Genomic DNA, 24,987 nt, shown 5'->3' on the forward strand with positions numbered 1-24,987 from the left:
TTTATACTGATTATATTTTCTCTATTTATCTATATCTATCTATATAAAACACACACATATTTACTAGCTACCTAGTTGCTGGGCATTAAGCCCTACACATGGCAAGCCAATTGTGGCCACATATACAGACATTTACTATCAGTACACAAAGGAGATTACTCACCTTCCCATCTGGATACGATACTTCCCCCTGGACTTCATCGCCTTCTTTCACTGGAAAACTTTCATTTTTCATTTCCGTAGGCAGCAGCTTGTCAGAACCCTGCAATTAAATGCATTTTACAAGGCATCATGCTATTTGGTATTAACCTGTTCAGATCTGTGCTATAGCCGACTGACAGCTACAGCGCGGACCTGCTTTGCGGGTCTGGGAGGGCATCTATTGACGTCCTCCCGTGCCCAAGTGGCCTGCATGCCTCCTGCAGGGAGCGCGCAGTGCACTCTGATCAGCAAGTCTGAGACTCGCTGGATTAGATTGGAGTAAGGGGTCGATCCTGACCCCTTACCACATGATCAGCTGTCAGCCAATGACAGCTGATCACGTGACGTAAACAGAGTTGGTAATCGGCTAAAAAAAAAAAAATAAAAGCCGATCACCGGGGTCTGCGAGAGGGACATCAGTCCCAATCACAGAGGGCTGCCACCAGCTCCTCAGTTCCCACCTGCCAGTGCCACCAACCGTACACAACAGTGTCGCCTACCAGTGCCTCATGAACAAAGCTGCACATCAGTGCCCATCAGGGCCGCCCATCAGTACCGCCTTATCTGTCGCCATTAGTGCCGCCCATCAGTACGGCCTTATCTGTCCCCATCAGTGTCCACCAGTGCAGCCTCATCAGTGCACATCAATGAAGGAGAAAAATTACCTGTCTGCAAAATTTTATAACAAACTATGAAAACATGATTTTTTTTTTCAACATTTTCCATCTTTTTTTTTGTTTGTTTAGCAAAAAATAAAAATCCCAGCTGTGATTAAATACCACCAAAAGAAAGCTTTATGTGTGAAAAAAAAAATTATAAAAATGTAATTTGGGTACAGTGTAGCATGACCGTGCAATTGTCATTCAAAGTGCATCAGCGCTGAAAATTGGTCTGCGCAGGAGGGGGGGATTTAAGTGCCCAGTAAGCAAGTGGATAAATAAAAATATAACCAACGAGAAAAAATGCACTGATAAGTGAAAGTGACTTACTGTAAGAGAAACGTGTACCAAAGGAAAATGTACTACTGACTTAAACTCCTTACCTGGGAAATGGTACTGGCTGCTGGCTCTGGTATCTTCACTCTTGTTGGCTCAGATATACTAGACTCGCCAAGTGACATTTGTCGGAAACTCCTTGAGGACAGTCCTACAGGAAATATAGGTACCAGGTCAATCCACACAGACATATGTAGAGGTTTACACTCAACAGCGAAGATTTTGCTTGATCTTCCTAGTGTATCTGTAGATTTTTGGCTGCTAATCATGAAAATAACCCTTCATTTAGGCCATCAAGTACCGTTTTATAGAAATCTGTCTTTTTTTTCAATTTAAAATACCTATTTGGCTACGCTGCACACAAAGAAACATACAAGAACATTGAATGGTTGTTGAAGTATATCCTATACACTAAGTATGACTGGAATATCTGTGGAGATCTAAATGTAGTGACACTGCTGCTTAAATGCAGCTCGGACATACCAAAGTACTGTTACATATGCAAATGCAACAGTGAGGCTGGGTTCACATATGAGACGCAGTCCTGATTTACTGTTTCAGGTCCGATTTTAGCCCAAATTTTGGGCTGAGTTCGGCCCCGAAACAGACCAAAAGCGTTTTTTTGTGCAAAACGCACCGGACCTGTTGCTGTGTGAACCCAGCCTCATACAAGAGTCTCACATTATGTTAAAATGAAATGGTCGTTCTGAAAGAGTTTGGTTCCAGGAAAGAAAAACATGGCACATGAAACACTTGTTGGCCCAACAAAGATATTTTTGCCTCCACTTCACATAAAAGTTGGACTGATGAAAAATGTTGGGAACGCAACAAAACGTGTCACAGGAGTGCCGGTCTGGGAAATATTTCAATCACCTACAGGTAAGCCTTAATCTAGGCTTACCTGTAGGTTAAAGTGCTTGTAAAGGGTTTATAACCACTTTAAAAGAGAAGCATGGGTTTGGAGTTTTTTTAGATTCATACTTACCTAGGTGGGTGCAGCATCGGTCCGATGATGCATCTGTCCACCGGCGCCTCTGCACCAAGAACCGAGTGATCGAACACCGCTGATTGCTCAGTTCTCACAGCTCTGCGAGCAGAGAGCTGCAGAATGTCTGTCACAGCTCTTTCCTCTGTCCCTTCGCTCACTGGAGCGCTGAGCTGTGGAGGGGGGTGGCCAGCTCAGACTCTCAGCGGCTCACTGAGACTGAGCCTAGTGTTGGTCCAGGGATCTGGCGGATCCCATCTCAGCAGTTGTGATGATGCGTAGCCTGGACCAACTTCTGTGACGTCAGCAGACTTCAGCCCGCTCTCTGCTGAAAACGGGACACAGGAGTGCAAAATGAACAGTGCATCTGTGATCCATAGGAGAAGTACAGCCAAACAAGCTTTGGCTGTACATCTCCTTTAAGGAAGGCAATTGTGTTTGTTCACAGACCACATACATCACCAATACCAATTATGAGTCAGAAAATCACCTGGAAAGCATTCAGGAAAGTCGTTAAGAATATTCTTGGTTATTTTGTGTACAATCTTGTGCTTGAGATCTGTAGTACCTGTTACATGACGAGTATGAACTTTCTGCAATTTAATTACTATTGGATTGTATGATCTACTGTTACTTCAATAAAAACTTGTTCTGATTTAAAAAAAAAATAAAAAAAACATTCTTAGCAACTACCACTACCAACTACATTTAGCTGGCTGACAAACATACATCATACAAGACCATGGCATGCAATATATCCCTGAAGACTATTTTCTGCATTTATATTCTGACTTATTTCCCAAAAATCTAGGTGCAATCACAAACATGTTGAAAGGTTTCACCAGGACATGGTATCATAACTCCTGGAATCCATCAATGCTGGTTGAATATTGTTGGACGCGGAGTACATACGAAAATCAGCAGCAAAACACTCGTCCCTATAGAACTTGTGTCGAGTTTTGGAAACATTATGCAATTAAATACATTATAGTCATTAAAAGTTAATTTCACATTTCTCAAGATTCCTATGGGATACATTCTAAAATTACATTTGTGTTCAGTTATAAAGGGAGTTGAGCTTTATGTGTAGTAATGAGCAGCATTTAGATTTGGAGAACAATTATAAAACAGAAAACCAGACCCACCTTTAATTGGAGACTGACTTCTGAGGACCTTTGTGTTCTTTTCTGACTCAGGAACAGGGGTACGCCTCTGTTTTAACACATGGAGGGGGCTCTGAAAAGTGATTAATGAAAATACACAATTTTCACCAGACTGTATCTGACAGGTCACTAATAAAGAACAAAAGTTAATGCTTATGCCGACTATGGCTGGAACAATATTCCTGACCACATCACAAAAATGTCAATGTTTTAAAACAAACCAATATTGTATGAACCTTACACTAGCTTTTTACGCATCTCAGGGTTTCCAATTACCATATAAGATCTTTCACCAGCAATTTCAAAGCTGACCTGGGTGCTTATGATTTGGCAATCCCAGTAAACTATAATAAAAGTAGATGCCACCCATTAGACCCCTTAGAAAGGTCATGGCATGTAGATCTCAAGGAAGCAGTGAGTAGATTATAAAAAATCCTGAACACATTTTAAACTGGTGAAGCATCCATATTTAAATAAATGTGAGGGTAAAATCAACACATGCTATTTCCTAATCTGAAAAGCCATCAACATCTACTCAAAAATGTTGGTGTTGTTAGGGTGATTACTGGGCAGTAGCACATTTATCACAAGTTAGCAGGATTAAGTATTAGCACAGTTAAAAGCCTACTCCACTCTCTAAAACACTTTTATTCATTAAAGTGGTTCTAAAAGGCAGAAGGTTTTTTTTTCTTATTAATGCATGAAGATAAAAATACCTTCTTCTGTGCAGCTCCCCCCCCCCCCCCCCCCCAGCCTCCCCTTATAATTACCTGAGCCTCACCTTGATCCAGTGCTATACCCAAAAAATATTTGATCAAATCTTTAATTGTGGTTTGACCTGCTGGTTATCCCAAGCCATACCTGAGCCCCATCTCGATCCAACAATGTTGCACAAGAGACTCTCCCTCATTGGCTCAGACAGCAGCAGACCCTATTGGCTCCCACTGCTGTTAAAGTCAGTGAGCCAATAAGGGGAATTTGTGTGTTTGAGCCACGTCTCCATGTCTGAATTTTCACACAGAGCAGCGGTTTGGATCAATGCCCCCTTAGCAAGGTGCTTGCCGTGGGGGCACAGGGCGGGGGGGGGGCGCATATGCGCCAGCAGGGAACCTGAGAAGAGGAGGATCTGGCCTACTCTGTGCAAAACCACAGCAATAGAGCAGGTAAGTATAACATGGATATTTTTAAACAAAGAAAAAAAAATTAGACTTTAATGCATCTACATGGTACTTCGGAATCAATTGAAAACTGGCAACGATCTCATGTTTTACACATGAAAGATCTTCCCATTTATGACAAAAGCCACTTACAACAGATTCTGATCTTCTCAAAAGTGGCCCAGGTCCGTCACTTTTCTTTTTGCTTTCTCCTGCTTCAGCTTTCTTCCAAGATTCCAAACGAACTTTTTCCATAAACTTTATTTCTTCTCGAAGTTCAGTATTCTCTTTTGTCAAGGTCTCTATTTGATTTCTGAGGCGCACGTGAGTGGTAGACCATTTTGTCTCCTTCTTCTTTAGCTCTTCTTGTAGTTCTTTAATCTGTTGCTTTAAATTCTTAAATGTAAAAAGGAAGGAGGTGAATGCAAGTGTAGATATGTTCCTTGTGAGAGTTTACTAACTGGCCATAGCTCAAGTACTCATTGGTATACTTGAATCATACACTGATCAGCCATAACATATATGTATCTGAAAGTAGGTGGGACAGATTAGGCAGCAAGAGAACTTGTTGTCCCTGAAGTTAACTTGTTGAAAGCAGAAAAAATGGACAAGTGTAAGAATTTTAGCGAAGGTCCAAATTGTATTGGCTAGAAAACTGGGTCAGAGTATCTCTAAAACTGCAGCCATTGTGGGAGGTCATGGGTGGTCAAGGCTCACTGTTACCCACTGGAAAGAAAGGGTGACATATAGTCCAATCCAATAAAAAGAGCTACTGCAGTCAAATGGTTTAAAAAAAAAAAAAAAAAAAGCTTTTCTGGCCATACTTCTCTTCTGGATCACAGGGGCACAATTATTTCTGCACTCCTGTGACCCAGAATTAGCCAAAAGAGGGCTAATGCCCACGGTCAGCTGATGTCACAGAGCTGATGCATGCTCTTGAAAGAGCTTGACTTTAAGTTGGTCAGATGTTTGACCAGCAGCTGGCTCAGCCTCTTACCACGCAGCCTAAGCTGGCCTCTCCTGCCCCCTCCACAGCCCGGTACTCCAGTGAGCACTGAAAAGGGCAGAGCAGAAAGTTGTGATTGACAGTCACCACTCTGCTCAGTGAAGACCAACAACTGAGCAACCAGCAATCATGATCACTCAGTTCTCAGTCTTGTAGCTGGTGGGGACAGTTGCAGCACTGGACCGAGGCTACATCCATAGAGAGGAGTAGATAGATGTATTTAAATTTTATAAAGTTTCCTATACTTTAAATTTAATGCTGGTTCCAACAGAAAGGTGTCAGAGCACACAGTGCAGCGTTGTTATTTTGCGTATTGGGCTGTGTAGCCCCAGACAAGTCAGGATGCCCAGGCTGACCGTGTCCACAGACTAAAGTGTCTGCAATGGGCACATGTGCAGCAAAACTGGACCATGGAGCAATGGAATGGAAAAAAGTGGCCTGGTCAGATGAATTTAAGAATGATTTGAGGAACACAACCGCATCGGTGGGATGTGCTGAATAAACAGGTCCGAGCCATGGAGGCCCCATCTCGCAACTTACAGGACTTAATAGGATTTGATATTGATAGCTTGGTGCCAGATACCACAGCATACTTTCAGTGGTCTAGGGAAGTAGTCTGCCTCAACAGTTAAGGGGGGTGGTCATAATGTTATTGCTGATCGATGTATGTTACAAGTGGATGAATAATGTTAAGTAGATGAATAAAATCTACGTTTTTGAAGACCATCACAGTGGGGCATTCAAACAGATTACCGAACACGTGAAGAATGTGCAATTTTCCCTTTCCACTTACAGATCCCACTACTTTCACATGCTCATTCAAGTTGGGATTCCCTCTTAAAGCAAACATATAAAGTTAACATTCTGGGCCAAAAAGAAGCACAAATGTGTATCTTATTCCTCAGTTTCTGGTTTTGCACCATTACTTGGACTTTACATGCCCCAACTGTGGAACTAAGTTTGCTTGTTTTCTACTGCTTTAATGAGAGGGCCTTTGTCGCCAAAAAAGGGACCTCTTAATGTAGGGAGGGAAATCAGGTGGGCGGGACTTTATTGAAGTCAGAAGGGTGTACATAGGAAGCTCTTCTGCTTAACAGAAGAAAACGCAAACAATTTGGTGCATAGTTCTCTACGTTAAACTTTTCAAAGTGATTTTACATAAATCTCAAAAACAGACTTCAAGTGAAAAGACCTGTATTCTTTATATATATATATATATATATATATATATATATATATATATATATATATATATATATATATATATATATATATATACACACACACACACACACACACACTTCCCATATCCCTGTATATTGTGTTCAATAGGAATCGACTCCCTCACAAGTATGTCCACAGTGCCCTATAGTGATGCTGTACCAACAAGGACCCACAGCTTCTCAAGGCATGGTGGGGAACCACAATCCATAACATGAAAACGCACAAGCCACCCGAAGATGCAGAGCAAGCACAGGGGATCTCCACAAGGGGCACTTGCAGCAAAGCTGGAAACCAGCTCAAACTACACAAGCTCCAAAATGGTCATACCCCCTCTTTAAGGCCTTCAATGACTGGGTTCTGCTTCAACAGACCATGGCCGTGGACCTGTGCAGCACTTCACCAGTTAATTTACATATGCAACTACCTGCTACAGTACGTGTCACACGTGGGATCTAGTGCAAATGTAGCTTACAGGCCATCCCAGTTTTGCCATTGGGTACAGTCCCTCAGGGATATAAACATTCATGAGGACTTATCCGAAAAAAAATACCACTGCTATTAAGCACTGAGGCTTAGCAGAGAAATGCAATTCAAGTAGAAATCTGTCCATCAAAAGCAGAACAGATACGCTCAGCAGAGAGACACAACACTAGCAAAAAACTGGAGGAAAGTCTGGTAGTGGGAGGGGTTATGCTGGTCATTGCCGCACTTCTATTTGCCAGTGTCCAATCACTTGGAGGTGGCGCATACACTTTATTCATGCAACTGTTGGAAATCATGGGCATTGAGAAAAAGAGATAAAGCAACTGCAATTGTACATTTCTGAAACAAGGAACAAAGCACAGCAAGAGTAATAAAATGGCCTAAACATCTCCTTAGATTGCAACACCAGGACTGCCAACCATTGGCTCTCACCTGGATCTCTTCTCGCTCCTTCTTGTCGGGCATTGCTCGTGCTGCGCTGGCATATTTCTCAAACACCTTCCTCTCTTTTTGGAGTTTTTTCATTTCTTCCTTTTTATACTCTTCAATCCTGGCTAGCTCCTTGGCTTTTTGCTGCTCAAAATCTGCAACTTCTTTTCTATTAGGAAAAATAAAAATTTACATTGACTGGAGCAGATCACAGCATTTTTGTAAAACGGTGTTAAAGAAGTAATATCACTTCAACATAGTTATTTTTTAATCCCCCAAGGAATCAAGAGCATGTAGTACTTGGTCCTATTCTGATCCTTTCAGTGGTTGCCAAGCAGCAAGATCAGGCAGCTAGCCTCCCGTCCCCACCCTACTGCTGTTTGACCACGCTGCTAGCAAGGAGACAAATACATAATTTAAATGTCATTGACAGTGCTTATGTCTGCCAGCAGGGGAATTCTAGAGACCAGCGCTGTCATTCACCACAGCTGGGGGAGGGAAGTCTGTCAGCACCAGATTTCTTGTGTGTTCTTACGATACAAGAAATTCCACAAAACAAAAAAAAGGAACACTAGGGCTTGTAGTTGCTAACAAAGCTGTTAATTTATTCATGTGCCTGCAGATGTGGGAGAAACCAGATGGGGTGGCATTAGCATGGGGAGCTGGCCAAGCTAAAGCTCAGGCTCCTGTTGCCTGGTCTCTTCTGTCCTCTCTGGAGAGAGAATACTCTTCAGAATCCAGGTGGATGCCAGGGAGAGTGGATGAGAAGGAGGTCTCAGCCCACCATACACGGATCACATGCTGAACAGAACGACTATAGAGGGTAGGACATGATCAGTGTATTATATAGAAGCTCCATAAAGTTTCCTGATCACTATGGTGATAGGGAGAGAAAACAAATCCCGGGAGGATAGAGAAGATACTGTGTGGGTTTTTAAGTTATTAGATAGGGCAAGGCGTAAATAATGGCTCCCCACCAGGCGATCCCTTGCTCTCGCCACAAATCTCTATACCTTCCTGTTGAGATGGGATGCCGATAAAATTGATGTCTGAGGTGCCCCAAAGCAGAGAGATTTGAAGAAACATGTCTGGGTGCAGGGACTACTCTCCTTGATTCAGCATCTGATGGCTGAAGTAGTCCGCCTGCCAGTTTTCTACACCCAGAATGTAAACAATGGAGAGAGCTGGCATGTGAAGTTCTGCCTGCTGGCTTTCCGACATTCCTGTACCAATCTCGGAACCAGAGCTCCCACCCAGTCAGACAAGCGTCTGCCTTAACCACCTTTTAAAACTGAGAGGGAGAAATTACTTCCTAGCCCAAAAAGATTGAGAACAGAGCCAAAAGGAGGGGGGTCCTGAACAATCGTCCCACATAGATTTGGCTGTCCAAGGACACAGGAGACATGCACCACTTAGATAAGATTTCCTTCTGCAGCACCCTTGTACTGAACGCCCCATACGGGACCATCTCAAAAGGTAGACACCATAAGGCCGAGAACCTGCATGCAAAAGTACAGTGAAGAACTCCTAGGCCCACACCAAGTCAAGAATCGACCCCAAATATTCCAGATGCCTTGTCAGGGTCAGAGCAGACTTCTTGAGGTTCAGAACTCCTCCCATTCTCACACTAATGGACAATTGGCTAAGGTCCTCCAGATAGCCTATCACGGTAATCCCACCTTGTTTCGGTAATGCTAGGAACAGAGCAAGCAGCTTGGTAAACACCCGGGAAAGGGAGGTCAGACCAAAGGGGAGCACCACAAATTGATAATGCATGCCCCCAACACCAAAAGAAAGTGTTGGTACCCGGCACAAAAAGGGAACATGTAACTAAGTATCCCTAATGTCTATGGAGGTCAGGAAAATGAAATAAAAAGGAAGACCACCACAGAGCAAAGGGATTTCATCTTCTGATACTTCACAAAAGCAATTCTGGGCCTTGAAGTGCACCAATCCTACCTGACCTAGCAGCTTGGGCCCAGGGATTGCCCTACCCCACAGGAGGCAAATACCTGTAAAGGAAGGACAACCTCTTGGTAAGAGACTATATTAACCAGGCACACCTAGATATGGCCTCCAGAGAGGGGGCCCGATGACCACAATCACCCGGCAAGAGAAACAAAACAAACGTGATGCAGTGTATCCTGGATGGGTTGGAAACACAAAACAACTGAAAGGAGTAGGTAGGGAGGGGCCTTAAAATCTGTTTCTGGGTTGTGTTTTCCATTTAAGACGGAGCCAATTATCTCTCAAGTAAGCTATCCTGGAAGATGATTTCACATATTGAAAAAAAGCCACCATAGAAGATTATAAGATAGAATAATAAAAAACAAAAAAAACAAACATACCGTATATACTCGAGTATAAGCCGAGATTTTCAGCCTCTTTTTTGAGGCTGAAAGTGCCCCCCTCGGCTTATACTCGAGTCATCGCTGTCTGCCCGCTCGATCAGCGTGTCGAGCAGACAGACAGCGGCCATTCTGATTCAAAAGCCGCGCCTCCGGCTCCGCCTTCGCCTGTGATAGGCGGAACACTGAATTTCCCAGCAGCCTGTGTTCCGCCTATCACGGACATCGTATCATCCTCGTACTACGGACGAGGATGATACGACGTCAGTGATAGGCGGAACACAGGCTGCTGGGAAATTCAGTGTTCCGCCTATCACAGGCGAAGGAGGAGGCGCGGCTTTTGAATTTTACAATGGCCGCCGAAGAGGGCACGGGACGGAGGCAAGGCAAGGCAAGGCAAGGCACGGCACGGCACGGGACGGGACGGGACGGGACGGAGGCAAGGCAAGGCACGACACGACGGCAAGGCACGGGACGGCACGGGACGGAACGGAGGCAAGGAGGCAAGGCACGGGACGGAGGCTCGGGACAAAGGTAGGCTGGACACACACACACACACACACACACGGATACACACACACACAGGGATGGGTGGATGGATGGAGACACACACAGGGATGGGTGGATGGATGGAGACACACACAGGGATGGATGGATGGATGGATGGATGGATGGAGACACACACACACAGGGATGGATGGATGGAGACACACACACACACAGGGATGGATGGATGGATGGACACACACACACACACACACAGGGATGGATGGACGGACACACAGGGATGGACGGACACACAGGGATGGACGGACACACAGGGATGGACGGACACACAGGGATGGACGGACACACACACAGGGATGGACAGGCATGTCTCACCCTCGGCTTATACACGAGTCAATAAGTTTGCCAGTTTTTTTGGGGGTAAATTGGGGGCCTCGGCTTATATTCGGGTCGGCCTATACTCGAGTATATACGGTACTATACAAGAAAAAAATAAAAATAAAAAATACATACTTGAGCGTTTCCAAAGTTTTCTCTTTGTCCTCATGTAGTCTTGCCAATGAAGCATTCTCCATCTTAAATCGTTCAATCTCGGTTTCCAATTCAACTAGTTTTTCTTTTAACAGCTGTGATCGAGCATAATCTCCTACAACACAGAACTGATTGTTAGGAATGTAATCTTCCAGCCAGTAAGTCTTTCATTTTAACAAAGCAAGCCCTGAGGCAAAAAGAAAAAGAAAAAAAAAGGGGGGGGGGGGGGGGGGGGGGACTGTTCTAAAATACTTAAGTATGGCTTTATTTTGGGAGGCGTATAGCTTCAATTTGTTAGTCAGGTCCATCAAAATCTGTTTGCCTATCGCCACCCTCTCCCAGTTTACAAGTGTAGGTGCAGTGGTTTGTTGCTCTCAAACTGGGAAAGAGCTTGTGGAATGTGTTTTTTTTACCTTAATGCAGTGAATGTATTGAAGTAAAAAAAAAAAAAAAAGTAAAAATAAAGAATTGACAAATTTGACACATTGCTTCCAGGTCCTGGAATACAGCGACTGATTTTAATATTGAGGGAGTTTACTATGGTCATAATCACTGCTGTGTATATACCTCCACCCCCAAATAATAAGATAGCGCTAGAAAAGTTACATGAGGTTATTAATGTGGAGCTCTGCCCAAAAGGAGAAGCTCCACTTTAAGCACCCCCCCCCCCCCCCCTGCCACATTTGGCATGTCATTTTTTTTTTTTTTTGAGGAGCTACCTAGTTTTCACAGATACTCTCTCCCACTTCTGACTGGATCACCTAGTTCTTCCCTCTCCTTCCCTTCCTGCAGTCTTCTGGGACATCACAGGTCCCAGAAAACTGCCAGACCATTCAGCATGAGCAGTGTGTTGCCCACAGTTAAATTGCCCGCATCGGGAGAGGGAGAGAGAGAGGTGACATTTCAGGTGACCACATGGGACAGGTGAGTGCATGTTTATTAAAAGTCAGCAGCTACACTTTTTTGTAGCTGCTGACTTGTAATAAACAAAAACGACTGACACTCCTCTAACTTTGTATACAGAAGGGGTTTGAGTCGACTAGAGACTTAAGTCAGTCAGTGCTGAAGACAGTAACAGAATTTGCTCAATTCTATAAAAATATGAAATTTCTCTGCGAAAAGGGGAAAAAAAAAAAAAGAAATCTGGACCAAATGCATTAGAAATATGCCAGGAGCATACAGAGTTGCTATACTAGTTCACCGCATCTTGGTCTATCAGATCACTGATGAGGATTTGAGCTTACAAGCATTTCTAATCTGCAGAACAAGGCCAGTTATGAAAACTGTCCAAGTCTAGGGTGATATCTGAGCTATGAATAAGCACAAGTATGGGTGTGAAACATGTTAGCTACAGCTTATCCTGTTTTACCTCTGTTTGCTGCATGGACTGGTTTTAAGATCAATAAAGTTGATTGCATCGGAGTGCAGCTGTCCAGATTTTTCCTTTTGCATATCTATTTCACACTGAGCCAGAACCCTTTCATGTGCAGGGGAGGTGTATTTTAAGGACTGCCACCTTGAGCGGTATATCTTTGTGTCCGAGTTTGAGTTTTTTGTCTTTTTAAACCCAGCCTGCACTCCTGGCTCCTCCCTCTTAACCAGTGCCCCCAATAGCAAGCTGCTGTGGCTGGGCTCCACTCTCTCCTCATTGGCTGTGATTGAAAGCAGTGGGGGAGCTGATGGCTCCCACTGCTGTATCTCAGCCAATAAGGAGAGAGAGACCCAGGACAACCAAGGCTTCCATGCACATCACTGGATTGAGAGGGGGCTCAGGTGAGTATAAGGGAGGACTGTGGGGGGGTAGCAGCACAAAGAAGTTTTTTTTTACCTTTATGCATAGGTAAAAACCTTCATCCTTTACAAGCACTTTAAACCATTTTGTTAGGAAATGTGGTAGTTGGATGTCTTGTCCATTGACCCCCTTGGATAGGGTACATTTTATTAAAAATTTGATTTTTTCCCAATATTTCTTTAGGAATTTTCTGATCGCTATACCCAAATCTTTCTCTTCTCGGATTGATAAAGTCACCACCACATCATTTAGTTGGGTAGGGAAAGCCCCCCAACTGGCTAAAGTAGCTCCGCACCACACACTCATGCTAGATGGACTGGCACGTCCCAATTTATGTTTAATTACTAGGTGGGATTTTCCAGGAGAGAAAACTGGAGGAAAACACTAATGGCTGCCACCTGTTCTTTTAAGGTACTAACAGAAAGACCCTTGTCAAACCCCTCTTGAAAAAAATAAATCCAAAATTGCAGGAATATTTTGAGTTAATCTCTGATTCTCCGATAACCATGAATTAAACTTTTTCCAAACATTGGAATATATGGCTCTGGTGACTGGTTTTCTGCAGTTTGCCAGAGTCCTGTCTACCTTGTCAGAGAATCCCTGGGCGCTCAGTATCTTCTCTTCAGATACCAAGCCGACAATCATAAGGAAATCATCTGGGGGTGAGATATTGGGCCCTGCAACAAGAAGTCTTCTCTCTTTGGAAGACTCAGCGGAGGCTCTGAAACTAGAGTCTGTAGCAGGGAAAACCATGGACTCTTAGGCCAAAATGGGGCAATTAGAATGAGATCCGTTTCTTCTAGAAGAAACTTCCGGAATAAGTCTGATTGGCGGGAAGGCATAACAAAGGCTGAAAAGGCACGGGTTTGCCAGTGCATTGATCCCCAAGGATTGGTCTGCTATGTTCATGGAAAAGAAAATTTCCAACTTGCGGTTGTTCTGGTTTGCAAACAGATCCACTTCTGGATATCCCCATCTACTGGTGAGATCTGCAAAGACTTTGGGATGTTGTCTCGATCTACCTGGTAATGGCTGAGGTAATCGGCTAGACAATTGTGTGTCCCCTTTAGGTGCACAGCTGAAATTGAAGCTATATTCCCTTCTGACCATACTAGGATATCCTGGGAAATTGACTGAAGTATCCGGCTTCTCGTGCCCCCCTACTTGTTGAGGTACGAGATTGTCGCAATATTGTCTGACAGAATTGGAGAACGTGGCCCCTGATCTGTCTGAAAAGTCTGCAGGGCTCTCTGAACTGCTAGCAGCTCTCTTTGATTGGATGAAGCCTTTGCCTCCCTCGTGGACCACTCTCCCTGTGCCACTGCATTGCTGTGGTGGGCGCCCCATCCCTAGGAACTCGCATCCGTAGTAATCCTTCAGGATATGGGAATGGACCATAGGAGACTTCCTGCTAGGAGCTTGTTCTCCACCACCACAGGCTTCGCTTTATCCTGGTGGGAAGCCAGACCATTGACTCCAGGGACCTTGCGTCCCCGCCCCAGTTTCTTAATAGGAACAGTTGTAATGGACGTTGATGAAGTCTCGCCCATGGTACTGCGGGAAAACGTGATGTCATCAAACCCACTGCCCTCAAAACCTGTCTCAGAGAGAACGACTGGTTGGGCTGCAATGCTGACATAGTTTGGATCATTTTCGTAATCTTCTCCTGAGGAAGAAAAACCCTTTGTTCCACTGAGCAAAAGTCGTAACCCAAGTAGGTCACCTTCTGGGCTGGAATTAAGGATGACTTTTCTATGTTTATCAACCAGCCTAAGGATTGTAGGAAGTATTCTACAGCCTGGAGATCCTCCGACAGCTTCTTTTATGACTCTGCCACCACCAGGAGGTCGTCCAAGTAAGGGATAACAATTATCGCCTTTAACCTCAACGGGCCCAGTGCTTCCCCCAACACCTTCGTGAAAATGTATGGGGCTGAGGAAAGACTGAAGGGGAGGGCTTGAAATTGAAAGTGTCGTGTCCCTGCATTCATCTTCACTGCTAATCCCAAAATTTCTTGAAGGCTGGATGGATAGGGATGTGAAGATAGACATCCCTTAAGTCCAACGTGGCCATGAAGCATTTTGGGTAGAGCAGATTTTTGATAGTGAAAACCATCTCCATAAGAAAATGTTTGATTGAATTGTTTAAAGTCCAAAGATTCAGGATAAGTTGAAACTTTCCTGATGGCTTTTTGACAACAAATACATGGGAATAGAACCCCTTGCCCTGATCTGCCTGGGGAACAGGAATCAGGACTTTTTGATCCAATAAGCCTCCGATCTGGAGACCCAGAGCCTTAGCTTTCTCTCAATCTTGGGGGGGAAAAGGTGGCCAAAAACCACTCTGGTGGTTGGTGGGCAAATTCCAGCCTGTACCCGTTAGTTACAAGGTCCAGGATGAAGGGACTTGAAGTGTCTGCTGCCCACTGTGGGAAGAAGGCCCTCAATCTTCCTCCCACCGGGGAACACAAGTCACTGCGGCTTGGCGGGCTGTTGAGGAGGGTTAAACAGGACCCCCCTGACCTTGCCTCTGCCTTTGTGCCCTGTCCAAGGTTTTTTCGGCCTGCTGTCCTTTTCTTTAGGACTCTGTTGCCTGCCCTGGCCACGAAAAAGCGTTCTGGCTGTCGGGATTCTCTTTCTCTGGGTGGCTTTTTCCTGTCGGCTGTGCGTTCCAGTGCCTCTTGCAGTCCTGGGCCAAGTAGATGATCGCCTGTTAAGGGAAGCCCACAAAGGCGCAACTTAGAGGCCGAGTCCCCTGACCAGGTTTTAAGACAAAGGCTTCTCCTGGCCAAGTTCACTAAAGCCGAAGACCTGGCTGACATTCTCACCGACTCTGCGGAAGAATCCACTAAAAAAACTATTTCTTAAAGAGTTTCCCTGTGTAGTTGCACCAGAGCCAGTAATCTCTGCAGTCCTCTAAATGCCTAGTGTTTGTTTCCCAGATCAGCTGTACTTTGGCAACTGCACAGGGAAACTTTCTTGTCTGAATTGGATGTTCCACACGGTTTGAGACAACTACTGATTTATACAGTCTCCTGATTTCAGGCTTACAAACACTAGATGTTTGCAGGAGAGGCCATACTTTATGGTGTGGATATCATGGCCAAAAAGCAAAACAAGATAACATTAAAAAAAAAAAAACTTTCTCCTGAAAAGGAGGCATTGATGCTTGCTTTTAGGTGCTATTAACCATTTGAACATTGAAACTGCAGCAGTCTTCTATAGGATTGGGAATCGGCCTTGTGGGGTCCCTCTTTTTGAACCTACTCTTTTGATTTACTAGTCACGCAAATCTCTCGCTCCAGAAGAAGCGTGTTAAAACACGCGAAACATGTAGAGCTTTCTCCTTCTCAAGCAGTACACCTAATACCGCGAGTAGAATAATCATATTTCTGAAGATTATGTATCAAATGTTTACGGTCTATTTTCAAAAGTGAAAATGTGAAATGGCGGTATAGTCTGTATATTATGGAGGATATGAGTCCTGCTGTGATTAGATGTTCTTTTAGCAATCTCTGTTGTCTAGTACAATGGAAAAAATTATATGTTCTTAATAAAATGTTGATTTTTATCTTTATTCTATGATTCTTATTTTATATATGGTGCCTAAAAAGTCCAGAAGCCCCATCTTTTATCTTTTTTGTAAAATGCTTACAGGATTTGATTGACAGAAGCAGGAGCCAATGGCTCCCACTGCTGCTTTTGTAAGGGGAGAGGCAAAGAGCGTGTGCTAGCTACTGCAGGCAGGCACAGTGCTGGATTTAGATAGGACCCAGGTAAGTATATGGGGGGTGAGTAGACAATACATATACTGGGACATTTTTGTTACTGTCATGCAGAGAATGCATTAAGGTAATAAATGTCTAGCCTTTGGAACTACTATAACCACTTCAATACAGGGCACTTTCACCCCCTTCCTGCCCAGGCCAATTTTCAGCTTTCAGCGCTGTCGCCTTTTGAATGACAATTGCACGGTCATGGAACACTGTACCCATATGAAACTTTTATCATTTTTTTCCCACAAATAGAGATTTCTTTTGGTGGTATTTGATCACCACTGGGTTTTTTTATTTTTCGCTAACAAATGAGAAAAATAATGAAAATTTTGAAGAAAAAGAAGGTTCTGTTAGTTATAACATTTTGTAATAAAGGAATGTTTTCTCCTTCTCCGGTGGGCACTGATAAGAATTACTGATGGACACTGATTGAAATCTCTGGTGGGCACCCTTGATGGGTCTGCACCAATAATCCATACGCCGATTATCAGGAGCTGCTGATCATCTCTCCTCTACCCGTGCCTTTTCAGCGCCAAGAGGAAAAGCCAATAAATAGCACTTCCTAGTTACGATGTGACCAGCTGACACAGTTGATCACATGGTAAAGAGCCTATGTCATAGGCTATTTACAGATATCGGAAATGCAGTGTGTCAGATACAACACCCAGTCAGGATAACTGATCCCCCGTCTGACTGTGATTCTGCTATAGGCCAGGCGGAATGTGTGTAAGATGGGCAATCTGTATTAAAATCACAAATTACTTAGTCCTTTTTAGGTTTCTGCTTACATGTTTCAAGAGGGAGTAGGAATAAGTATGCTTGTGGCTAATTAAATAAGTTTAAAGCGGAGGTCCACCGAAAAAAATATATTAAAGCCAGCAGCTACAAATACTGCAGCTGCTGACTTTTAATATATGGACACTTACCTGTCCAGGGAGCCCATGATGTCGGCAGCCTAAGCCGATCTGTCCGTCGGCTCACGGCTGCTGCCACCACCATCCTCGGTAAGGGAATCAGAAAATGAAGCCGTGCATGCTTCATTTCCTGGTTCCTTACTGTGCGAGTCACGCTGCACGTCCTCACTGGTCCCTACTGTCTTGTGGCACCTTTGTCCTCCCCGCTGTCTTCTGGGAGACACAAAGGTCCCAGAAGACAGCAAGGACCAGTGAGGACGTGCAGCACGACTCGTGCAGTAGGGAACCAGGACGTGAAGCCACATGGCACTTTCGGCGCTTACTCTGTCCTCCCTCGCTGTCTTCTGGGAGACACAGAGTAGGCGTCAGAAGTGGCGTAGGTCACCGCAATCATCTATGCCAGGAAGTGGCAGCAAATACCTGTATTAGACAGGCATCTGCTCCCTCCTCCCCCCTGAAAGGTGCCAAATGTGACACCGGGGGGGGTGTTATGGATTCCAAAAAGTGGAAGTTCACTTTAAATGTATTTTGAGTCCTGTGTTGAGACAGCAATACTACAAAGTAAGCTCAATGGAAAAAAAAACTTTTAAGTACATTTAAAAAAAAATTTAAGTACATCAAGTACGCTAGTGAATTTCCATTCCTTCAACCACAGACTGAAAGAAAAGAAAATTGAATTGAAAGAAATTAATTGAATTAAAAACATTTTTTGATCAACACATTCAGCGTTGATGATCCCGCAGCTATTGTATTCTAACAGGAGGTTTCCCAGCAGTCAGAATATGATCATCACTACTTGCGGCCATAGCTGCCAGCAGTAAAAAAAATAAAATAAAAAAATAAAAGACTTGTTGTACTGAAGTCAATTGGTAGTACTGAAGCCAACTGGTAGATTGACTTCAGTACAACCAGCCTGCCTATGCACGAATTGAAATTCAACTGGATCCTGCTGAACCCTGCCGAATTTCTATCTAGTTGGCTTAAATATCTTCTACCTGTTCTCTCCTTTCACTGGTTTGCTCTGCCCTTCAGCTTATCAGAATTCTTTGTAAACTGATATCTCCCGCTCAATTGCCTGCACAGCTATAGTGCTAAAAACGTTGTCATCAACATGCAAAACTGGTTGTATTTACCTACCCAATGCCTTTCCTCCCTTGAAGCACACTACTACATAACAGGTACATTCCAATAACACTGCTATACTACTTTAAATAATCATACCTGGGCCTTCTTGAGCTGGTACATTTTTAGACACAGCCTGAGATTCTGGCTTTGCTTTTGGCTTTAGTGCTGGGAACAATTTCAACATCAGTTCAGATGCCGGAGGGTCAAGGGTACCAGCAGTTCCAGTCTTCATAGGCTCTCCCTTCTTTGATGCTATCTTCCTGGTTACTGCTTTGTCTGGAATGTCTGGAGGGCTTTTGCTGGTATACTCCGATGGAATAAACTCCTTATTGGAAAATCTGCTTTCATATACACCTTTAAGGCTCGGTACATTGCCAAGGTCATCCCACGTCCGTTCATCATCAAACTCAACTTCACTTTCACTAGAAGTAGATGAGCCATCATCTTTTAGAGATGCTTTGCTATTTCCCAGCAAAGTTGTGTCCTCATTTTCCTGACCCTCTCCATCTGACAAGTCCAGGTCAAGATCTCTACCTTTGGTCTCCTTGGTAAGTTTTTTAGAAGGGCCTTTTGGTTCATCCGTTTTTGGATCATATTCTGCGCTACTGTCCTTGCTTTCCAGGTCTTCATTTTCACTTAAACCAGAGTTGTTGTGTTCATCCGCTGAAGACGCATAGTCTCCCTCACTTGTAGCAGGCTCTGAATCTTTAGAAGATATTTTCTTTTCAACTTCAGGACCTTTGGTTATTTCATTTGACTTCTTCGGAGTCTGTTCACCAAACCCAGCAGTAGAGGTACTATAGATATTTTTTAGAACACTACCAGACTCTTCAAATTTCTGGTTCAATCTGCCACCATTTGCACTCCTAGTATTACTAAACCCTTTCTCCTGATGCTTCTCTACAAATTTAACAGGAGTGGAGGACAACCTGCGTTGCCCATTATCAATTAGATAGTCTTGATCAAGTAGCTTCTGTACAAAAGAGGAGTTGCTGGAGAACGATATGTCGTCAGCAGCCTGTTCTAGAAGGAGGAACTCATTTAAATCATAGTTTTCCTTCTGTTTCTCCTTGTGCCACTGGGCTTTCCTCTTTTGGAAGGAGATTTCAAATGAAAAGTCTACTGGGTTAGCACTCTCTTTGTGCAAGTCACTGATCTGTGGAAAATTCTCTTTATTTCCTGTCTCTTTAACCTTAGAACCTTGTTTTCTTAGTGGTTCAGAGGATTTAGAGTTGTCTGCATTTTCTTTATCAGTTTCTGAACTAGCAAGTCTTTCCAGAGTCACAGAACTTCTCCCACTTGAGGTAGATTTGTTGTCCTGCTGGCCATGTGATAAACCGGCTCTGTTTTTTGCACTATTGTTCTTAAACAGTTTTTTATTAAAAAACTCATTTTTCTCTTTCACACTTTGATTTGTTGCTCCAAGATTCATTTCTGCTCCTTGCTCTTTAGTTGACACAGCAATCTTCCTATGGACTTGAACTTTCTCAGCTTTGGGAGGAACTGCAGTCTCTGACAGTTTTTGAGAAGTTGTTTTGATCTCTTGTGTTTTTGGAAGTTTCTTGTTTCCACTTTTAAACCTAGCCAGCCCTTCTCCTCGTCGAAGAAATTGTCTTTTTACAACAGGTTTGCTATTGGCCTGTCCTTCTGGGCTCTATAGTACAAAAAAAATAAAAATAAAAAAGGCAGTAAACATTGTACTATTAAAAAAAGATTATCAAAAGGCAACATGCAATAATCTTGATAAATACAATCGAGTGTGGGAGCCGTGAGTTAAGTTGGAGACCCCTACAACCTGATATCTTGTGAACCTTGACCTCACAGAGGTCACTTGCACTCATGGCTGGTGCCAACCCCCTCAGGTGGTGCAGAGCTTCTAGGCCAGTGATGGCGAACCTTGGCACCCCAGATGTTTTGGAACTACATTTCCCATGATGCTCATGCACTCTGCAGTGTAGCTGAGCATCATGGGAAATGTAGTTCCAAAACATCTGGGGTGCCAAGGTTCGCCATCACTGTTCTAGGCTGTCCTCTCTTACCCTCTCACCCTCACTATTCCCTATCCTGCCCCCCCCCCCTTTTTTCGACTCTCTCTATCCTTCTCACTATACGCTTCTTCTTCTCCATAAGTTCACACGCACTCCTGCAGGTTATACTCTGTGGTACCACAAAGATTCAGAATCCTTCTCAACTAATCTGATAACTCCACATATTGTCACTGGATGTATGTTTTGCATGATATTACCAAATTTTACCACTGTCCAAAATGTATGTTGACTACCTGCTAGATATATTCTGTCTATAACAATGCGTGTCTTTTTTGGGGGGGAAAAAGCAATAAAAATTGTCAGTTAAAAAAAAAAAAAAAAAAAAAAAAGTAACATGCAGATCTTAACGGACCCCAAAAAATAAAATATATTATATATATATGTGCGCGTGTATGTGGGTGTGCGTGTCCGTGATGTAAGCAACTCAGTTAAAATAAAACGGAGTTACTTAACGCAGTTACTTTAGAGGGTAACGAGTAATCCGATTACTCTTCTCCTCATGGTAACTAAATTCCCATTACTTGGGCGGCGTTACCGCAATTACATTTAGCGCCCGGGAGGCCCGCAGTGGCCGCGCTGCCTGGCCGTTGGTTCTGCCGTGGGGAGGGGGCTTTCGCCAGCTGAGCCTCAGACTGTCTGGACCGCCCATCCCAGCCCGCCGAGAGAGAGAATGTAGGGAGGTGGGGCGGACACTGAAAAATGAAGAGGGTCTTATGAGGAAAGGCATCCCTGGAGGCATTCAAGTAAGAGACTGTCTGAGAATTCGAATTGCAGTGCAATCGATCCATCCCAAGTCCTCCACCACCTCTGCTTCTTACTGATCCCATCCCTACCCACCCACCATCACTTCTACAACAGAGGTGATGGGGGGATAAGGTAGGGATGAGATCAGTGGTGTGGGGGATGGGATCAGCAAGAGGCAGAGGTGGTGGTGGGAGAGGATGGCGGCACCACCACCGCTGCCAGCCCCCCCCCCCCCCCCCCCAAGTACCACTACTGCCTGCCACCCCCCCCCCAAATACACAACCACTGCCACCCCCCCAGTACCACCGCTGACACCCACCCAAGTACTGTACACCACCCCCCTCAAGTACCACGTCTGTAGTAACCGAGTTACTGACGCAATTACTTTTTGGGAGAAGTAATTTGTAACTTAACTAATTACTTTTTTAAAGTAAGATGACCAACACTGGTGTGTGTGTGTGTGTGTGTGCCATCTCCAGATGGGACTCTGTAGTTTGGAGATCCCCAAGAGTCTTGGGTGGGACAGGATCTCCAACCCTGTGTCCGGGTGTTGTGGACAGCCAACAGGTGTGTGTGCCCAGGTGCACACAGCCAATATAACGAGGGTCTGGCGAGCGTAGTAGGTGGTGGAAGGTGGAATGTGAGCAGCTTGCTGCTGTTTGACGACAGACTCCAGTTAGGAAAACTGTCTGCCCTGTGGGAGACTACAGCCCATGTAAGGGGGATTCTATGCCCAGAGACTGGAAAAGGCTGGCTAGCTTTGAGAGTTGGAGTGACTAAAGAAGCCAGCGAGTCCAGGGGTCTGTTGAGAGCAGAGGAACTGCTGCCAAGAGAGCCAGGTGGCTCGGTATGTTTTTAATTTAGGATTGTGAAATGAAGTTTGAACCCCTGCGTGGAAATCCTGAATGGACTTTCATATCTATCATTGAGCTAAACACCCCCAAATATATATAAATTGTATATTACATACATGCACTTGCACTTATGACTTGCATTTGTTTTACATTGAATGGTTGTTGTTGTTTTGCAAGAGCTTAAAGAATAAGTTTACCTTTGTTCACTTTATGCTTTTCTAAATTCCAGCTCCCTCATGTACAAATATAGCATTAATGTACTTCTTTTGCAAAAATATCAAAGCTTTCCAAGCTTTTTTTGATTTAAATGAGATTTCTTTGATTTTTATCAAATTTATTTTAGTGAAACATTTTAAGTAAAAACTGGAGTTAGTACTTACCGGTAACTCCTTTTCCGGTGGTCTTCCAGGACAGCCCTTGAGAGATGGAGCTCCTCCCATCGACACAGGAAACACATTGCCACAGTTCAAAAGGCGGTCCCTCAGGTCCCTGGTCAGTCATTCACCAAGAACCGAAGGATGGAACTGAAAAACATATAAACCATAACAGGTAATAACATTAGTACATCACTACAATCAAATAAAGGGTGGGATCGTGCTGTCCTGGAAGACCACCGGAAAAGGAGTTACCGGTAAGTACTAACTCCAGTTTTCCCAAGTGTTCTTCCAGGACAGCCCTTGAGAGGATCCCCAAGTACTTACCAGATTAGGGGGGGACCACGGCCTGGAGGACTTTCCTCCCAAAGGCCTGATCCTGACTAGACATTAAGTCCAGTCGGTAATGCCTTGTAAAGGTGGAAAAGCTTGACCATGTGGCTGCTTTACATACCTGCTCCGGGGTGGCACCAGCTCTTTCTGCCCAGGATGCAGACAACGCTCTTGTGGAGTGAGCTTTAACACCCTCAGGAGGATCTCTATTCAAGGCCTTATACCCCTCTGCTATAGCTAGCCTAATCCATCTAGCTATGGTTACTTTTGAAGCTTTTTGTCCCCTACGCTGTCCGGAAAAAAGGACAAAAAGGGAGTCTGAGATTCTGAATGGATTTGTTATTTTAAGATATTTTAGAATACACCTCCTCACATCCAATAAATGAAAACGTTCCTCTTTCTCATTTGCTGCATTTTGACAAAATGAAGGGAGGACAATATCTTGGGACCTATGGAAGCTAGATGCTACCTTTGGTAAGAACCCAGGGTCTGTCTTTAGAATGACTCTGTCTTCTAGGATCTGTAGGAATGGTTCCCTGATGGAAAGTGCTTGGATTTCACTGACCCTACGGGCTGAAGTGATTGCCACCAGGAGAACTGTCTTAAAGGTAATAAGCCTTAGGGAGGCCTCTGAGATAGGCTCAAAGGGTGACCCCAAGAAAGCTTTTAGCACAACTGCTAAATCCCAGGATGGGACTTTTGTGATTCTGACTGGCTTGCGTCTAGCGACTGCCTTACAGAATCTAGCGACAAAAGGATTTTCCTGTAAGCGTTCATCTAGGTATACACTTAAGGCAGCTATCTGTACTTTAATAGTACTTAGGGTTAAACCCTTGTTTACACCTTCCTGTAAAAACTGTAGAATATTAGCCGTATTTATGTCCCGGCTATTCAGCCAGCTATTGAATTTTTTCCAGACTTTTTTGTAAATAGCTCTCGTGACTGGTTTGCGACTCTGTAGTAAGGTCGCAATTACCTCGTCTGACAGGCCCTTACTCCTTAAGATTTCCTCCTCAGTAACCACGCTGACAGCTTCAGTGTGGCGACCTGCGGATGGTAAAGAGGTCCCTGCGACAGGAGGTCCTGTCTGTAGGGAAGTCTTAGAGGCGGACAATCTGTCAATTGTAGCAACGTTGTGAACCACGGTCTCCTGGGCCAAAAAGGTGCTACTAGAATCAAACAGGTTTTCTCCTTGAGGAATCTTGCTAGGACCCTCGGAATGAGATGAAGAGGGGGAAATGCATACGCCAGACTGAAAGTCCATGGAGTTTGCAAGGCATCTACCGCCAGGGGTTGATCTCCTGGGTTTAGCGAGAAAAAAATTGGGAACCTTTGCATTTTTCTTGCTCGCAAAAAGGTCTACCTCTGGTTCTCCCCAGTGAGCTGTTATGAGATTGAATGCCTCTGGGTGTAAGGACCATTCTTGGTTCGAAATCTTTTGTCGACTCAAGAAGTCCGCCTTGTTGTTCATCTCCCCTTTCAGGTGAACTGCAGAAATGGATTCCAGATTGGCTTCTGCCCACTGGAGAATGCGTCTGGCTACCAACATCAAACGAGGACTTCTGGTACCTCCTTGTTTGTTTATGTATGCTACAGCCATCGTATTGTCTGAACGGACTTGTAGATGGTGACCCTGTATTGCGGGGTGGAAAGCTAGAACAGCTCTCAGGATTGCTGTTAGTTCTTTCCAATTGGAAGAGAAACATTTCTCCTCCAGGGTCCACTTGTCCTGGACCCAGCTTGAGCCTAGGTGGGCTCCCCAGCCCCAACTGCTCGCATCCGTTGTTAGTGTTGAAGTGATAGGAAGGACCCAATGAACCCCTTTGTTTAGGTTCTCCCTGTCCTTCCACCACCAGAGGGAGCGTTTTACCCTTGAGGGGATCGATACCTCCTCCTCCAGATCTCTGCCTTTTAATTGTTCTAACAGAAAACCCTGAAGTTCTCTTTGATGGAACCTGGCCCATTGTACGGCTGGAATGGCTGCCGTCATAAGACCTAA

General features: G+C 44.3%; 1 protein-coding gene across 1 annotated transcript in view; it reads right to left on the reverse strand.

Annotated features, from left to right (window-relative positions):
- Positions 1 to 24,987, reverse strand: part of CPAP (centrosome assembly and centriole elongation protein) — a 95,894-nt gene that overhangs the window by 21,461 nt on the left and 49,446 nt on the right. The window contains exons 7-13 of the mRNA XM_077483980.1: positions 18,732 to 20,289; positions 11,012 to 11,144; positions 7,647 to 7,812; positions 4,655 to 4,897; positions 3,327 to 3,417; positions 1,244 to 1,347; positions 164 to 262 (exon numbers count right to left, since the gene is read on the reverse strand). Coding sequence (XP_077340106.1) covers positions 164 to 262; positions 1,244 to 1,347; positions 3,327 to 3,417; positions 4,655 to 4,897; positions 7,647 to 7,812; positions 11,012 to 11,144; positions 18,732 to 20,289 — 2,394 coding nt within the window. The remainder of the gene's footprint in view (positions 1 to 163; positions 263 to 1,243; positions 1,348 to 3,326; positions 3,418 to 4,654; positions 4,898 to 7,646; positions 7,813 to 11,011; positions 11,145 to 18,731; positions 20,290 to 24,987) is intronic.

Source organism: Lithobates pipiens, unplaced genomic scaffold, assembly GCF_037356315.1.
Source record: "Lithobates pipiens isolate NorthernLeopardFrog02 unplaced genomic scaffold, aLitPip1_a1.2 Scaffold_16, whole genome shotgun sequence".
In the NCBI taxonomy this organism is placed as follows: Eukaryota; Metazoa; Chordata; class Amphibia; order Anura; family Ranidae; genus Lithobates; species Lithobates pipiens.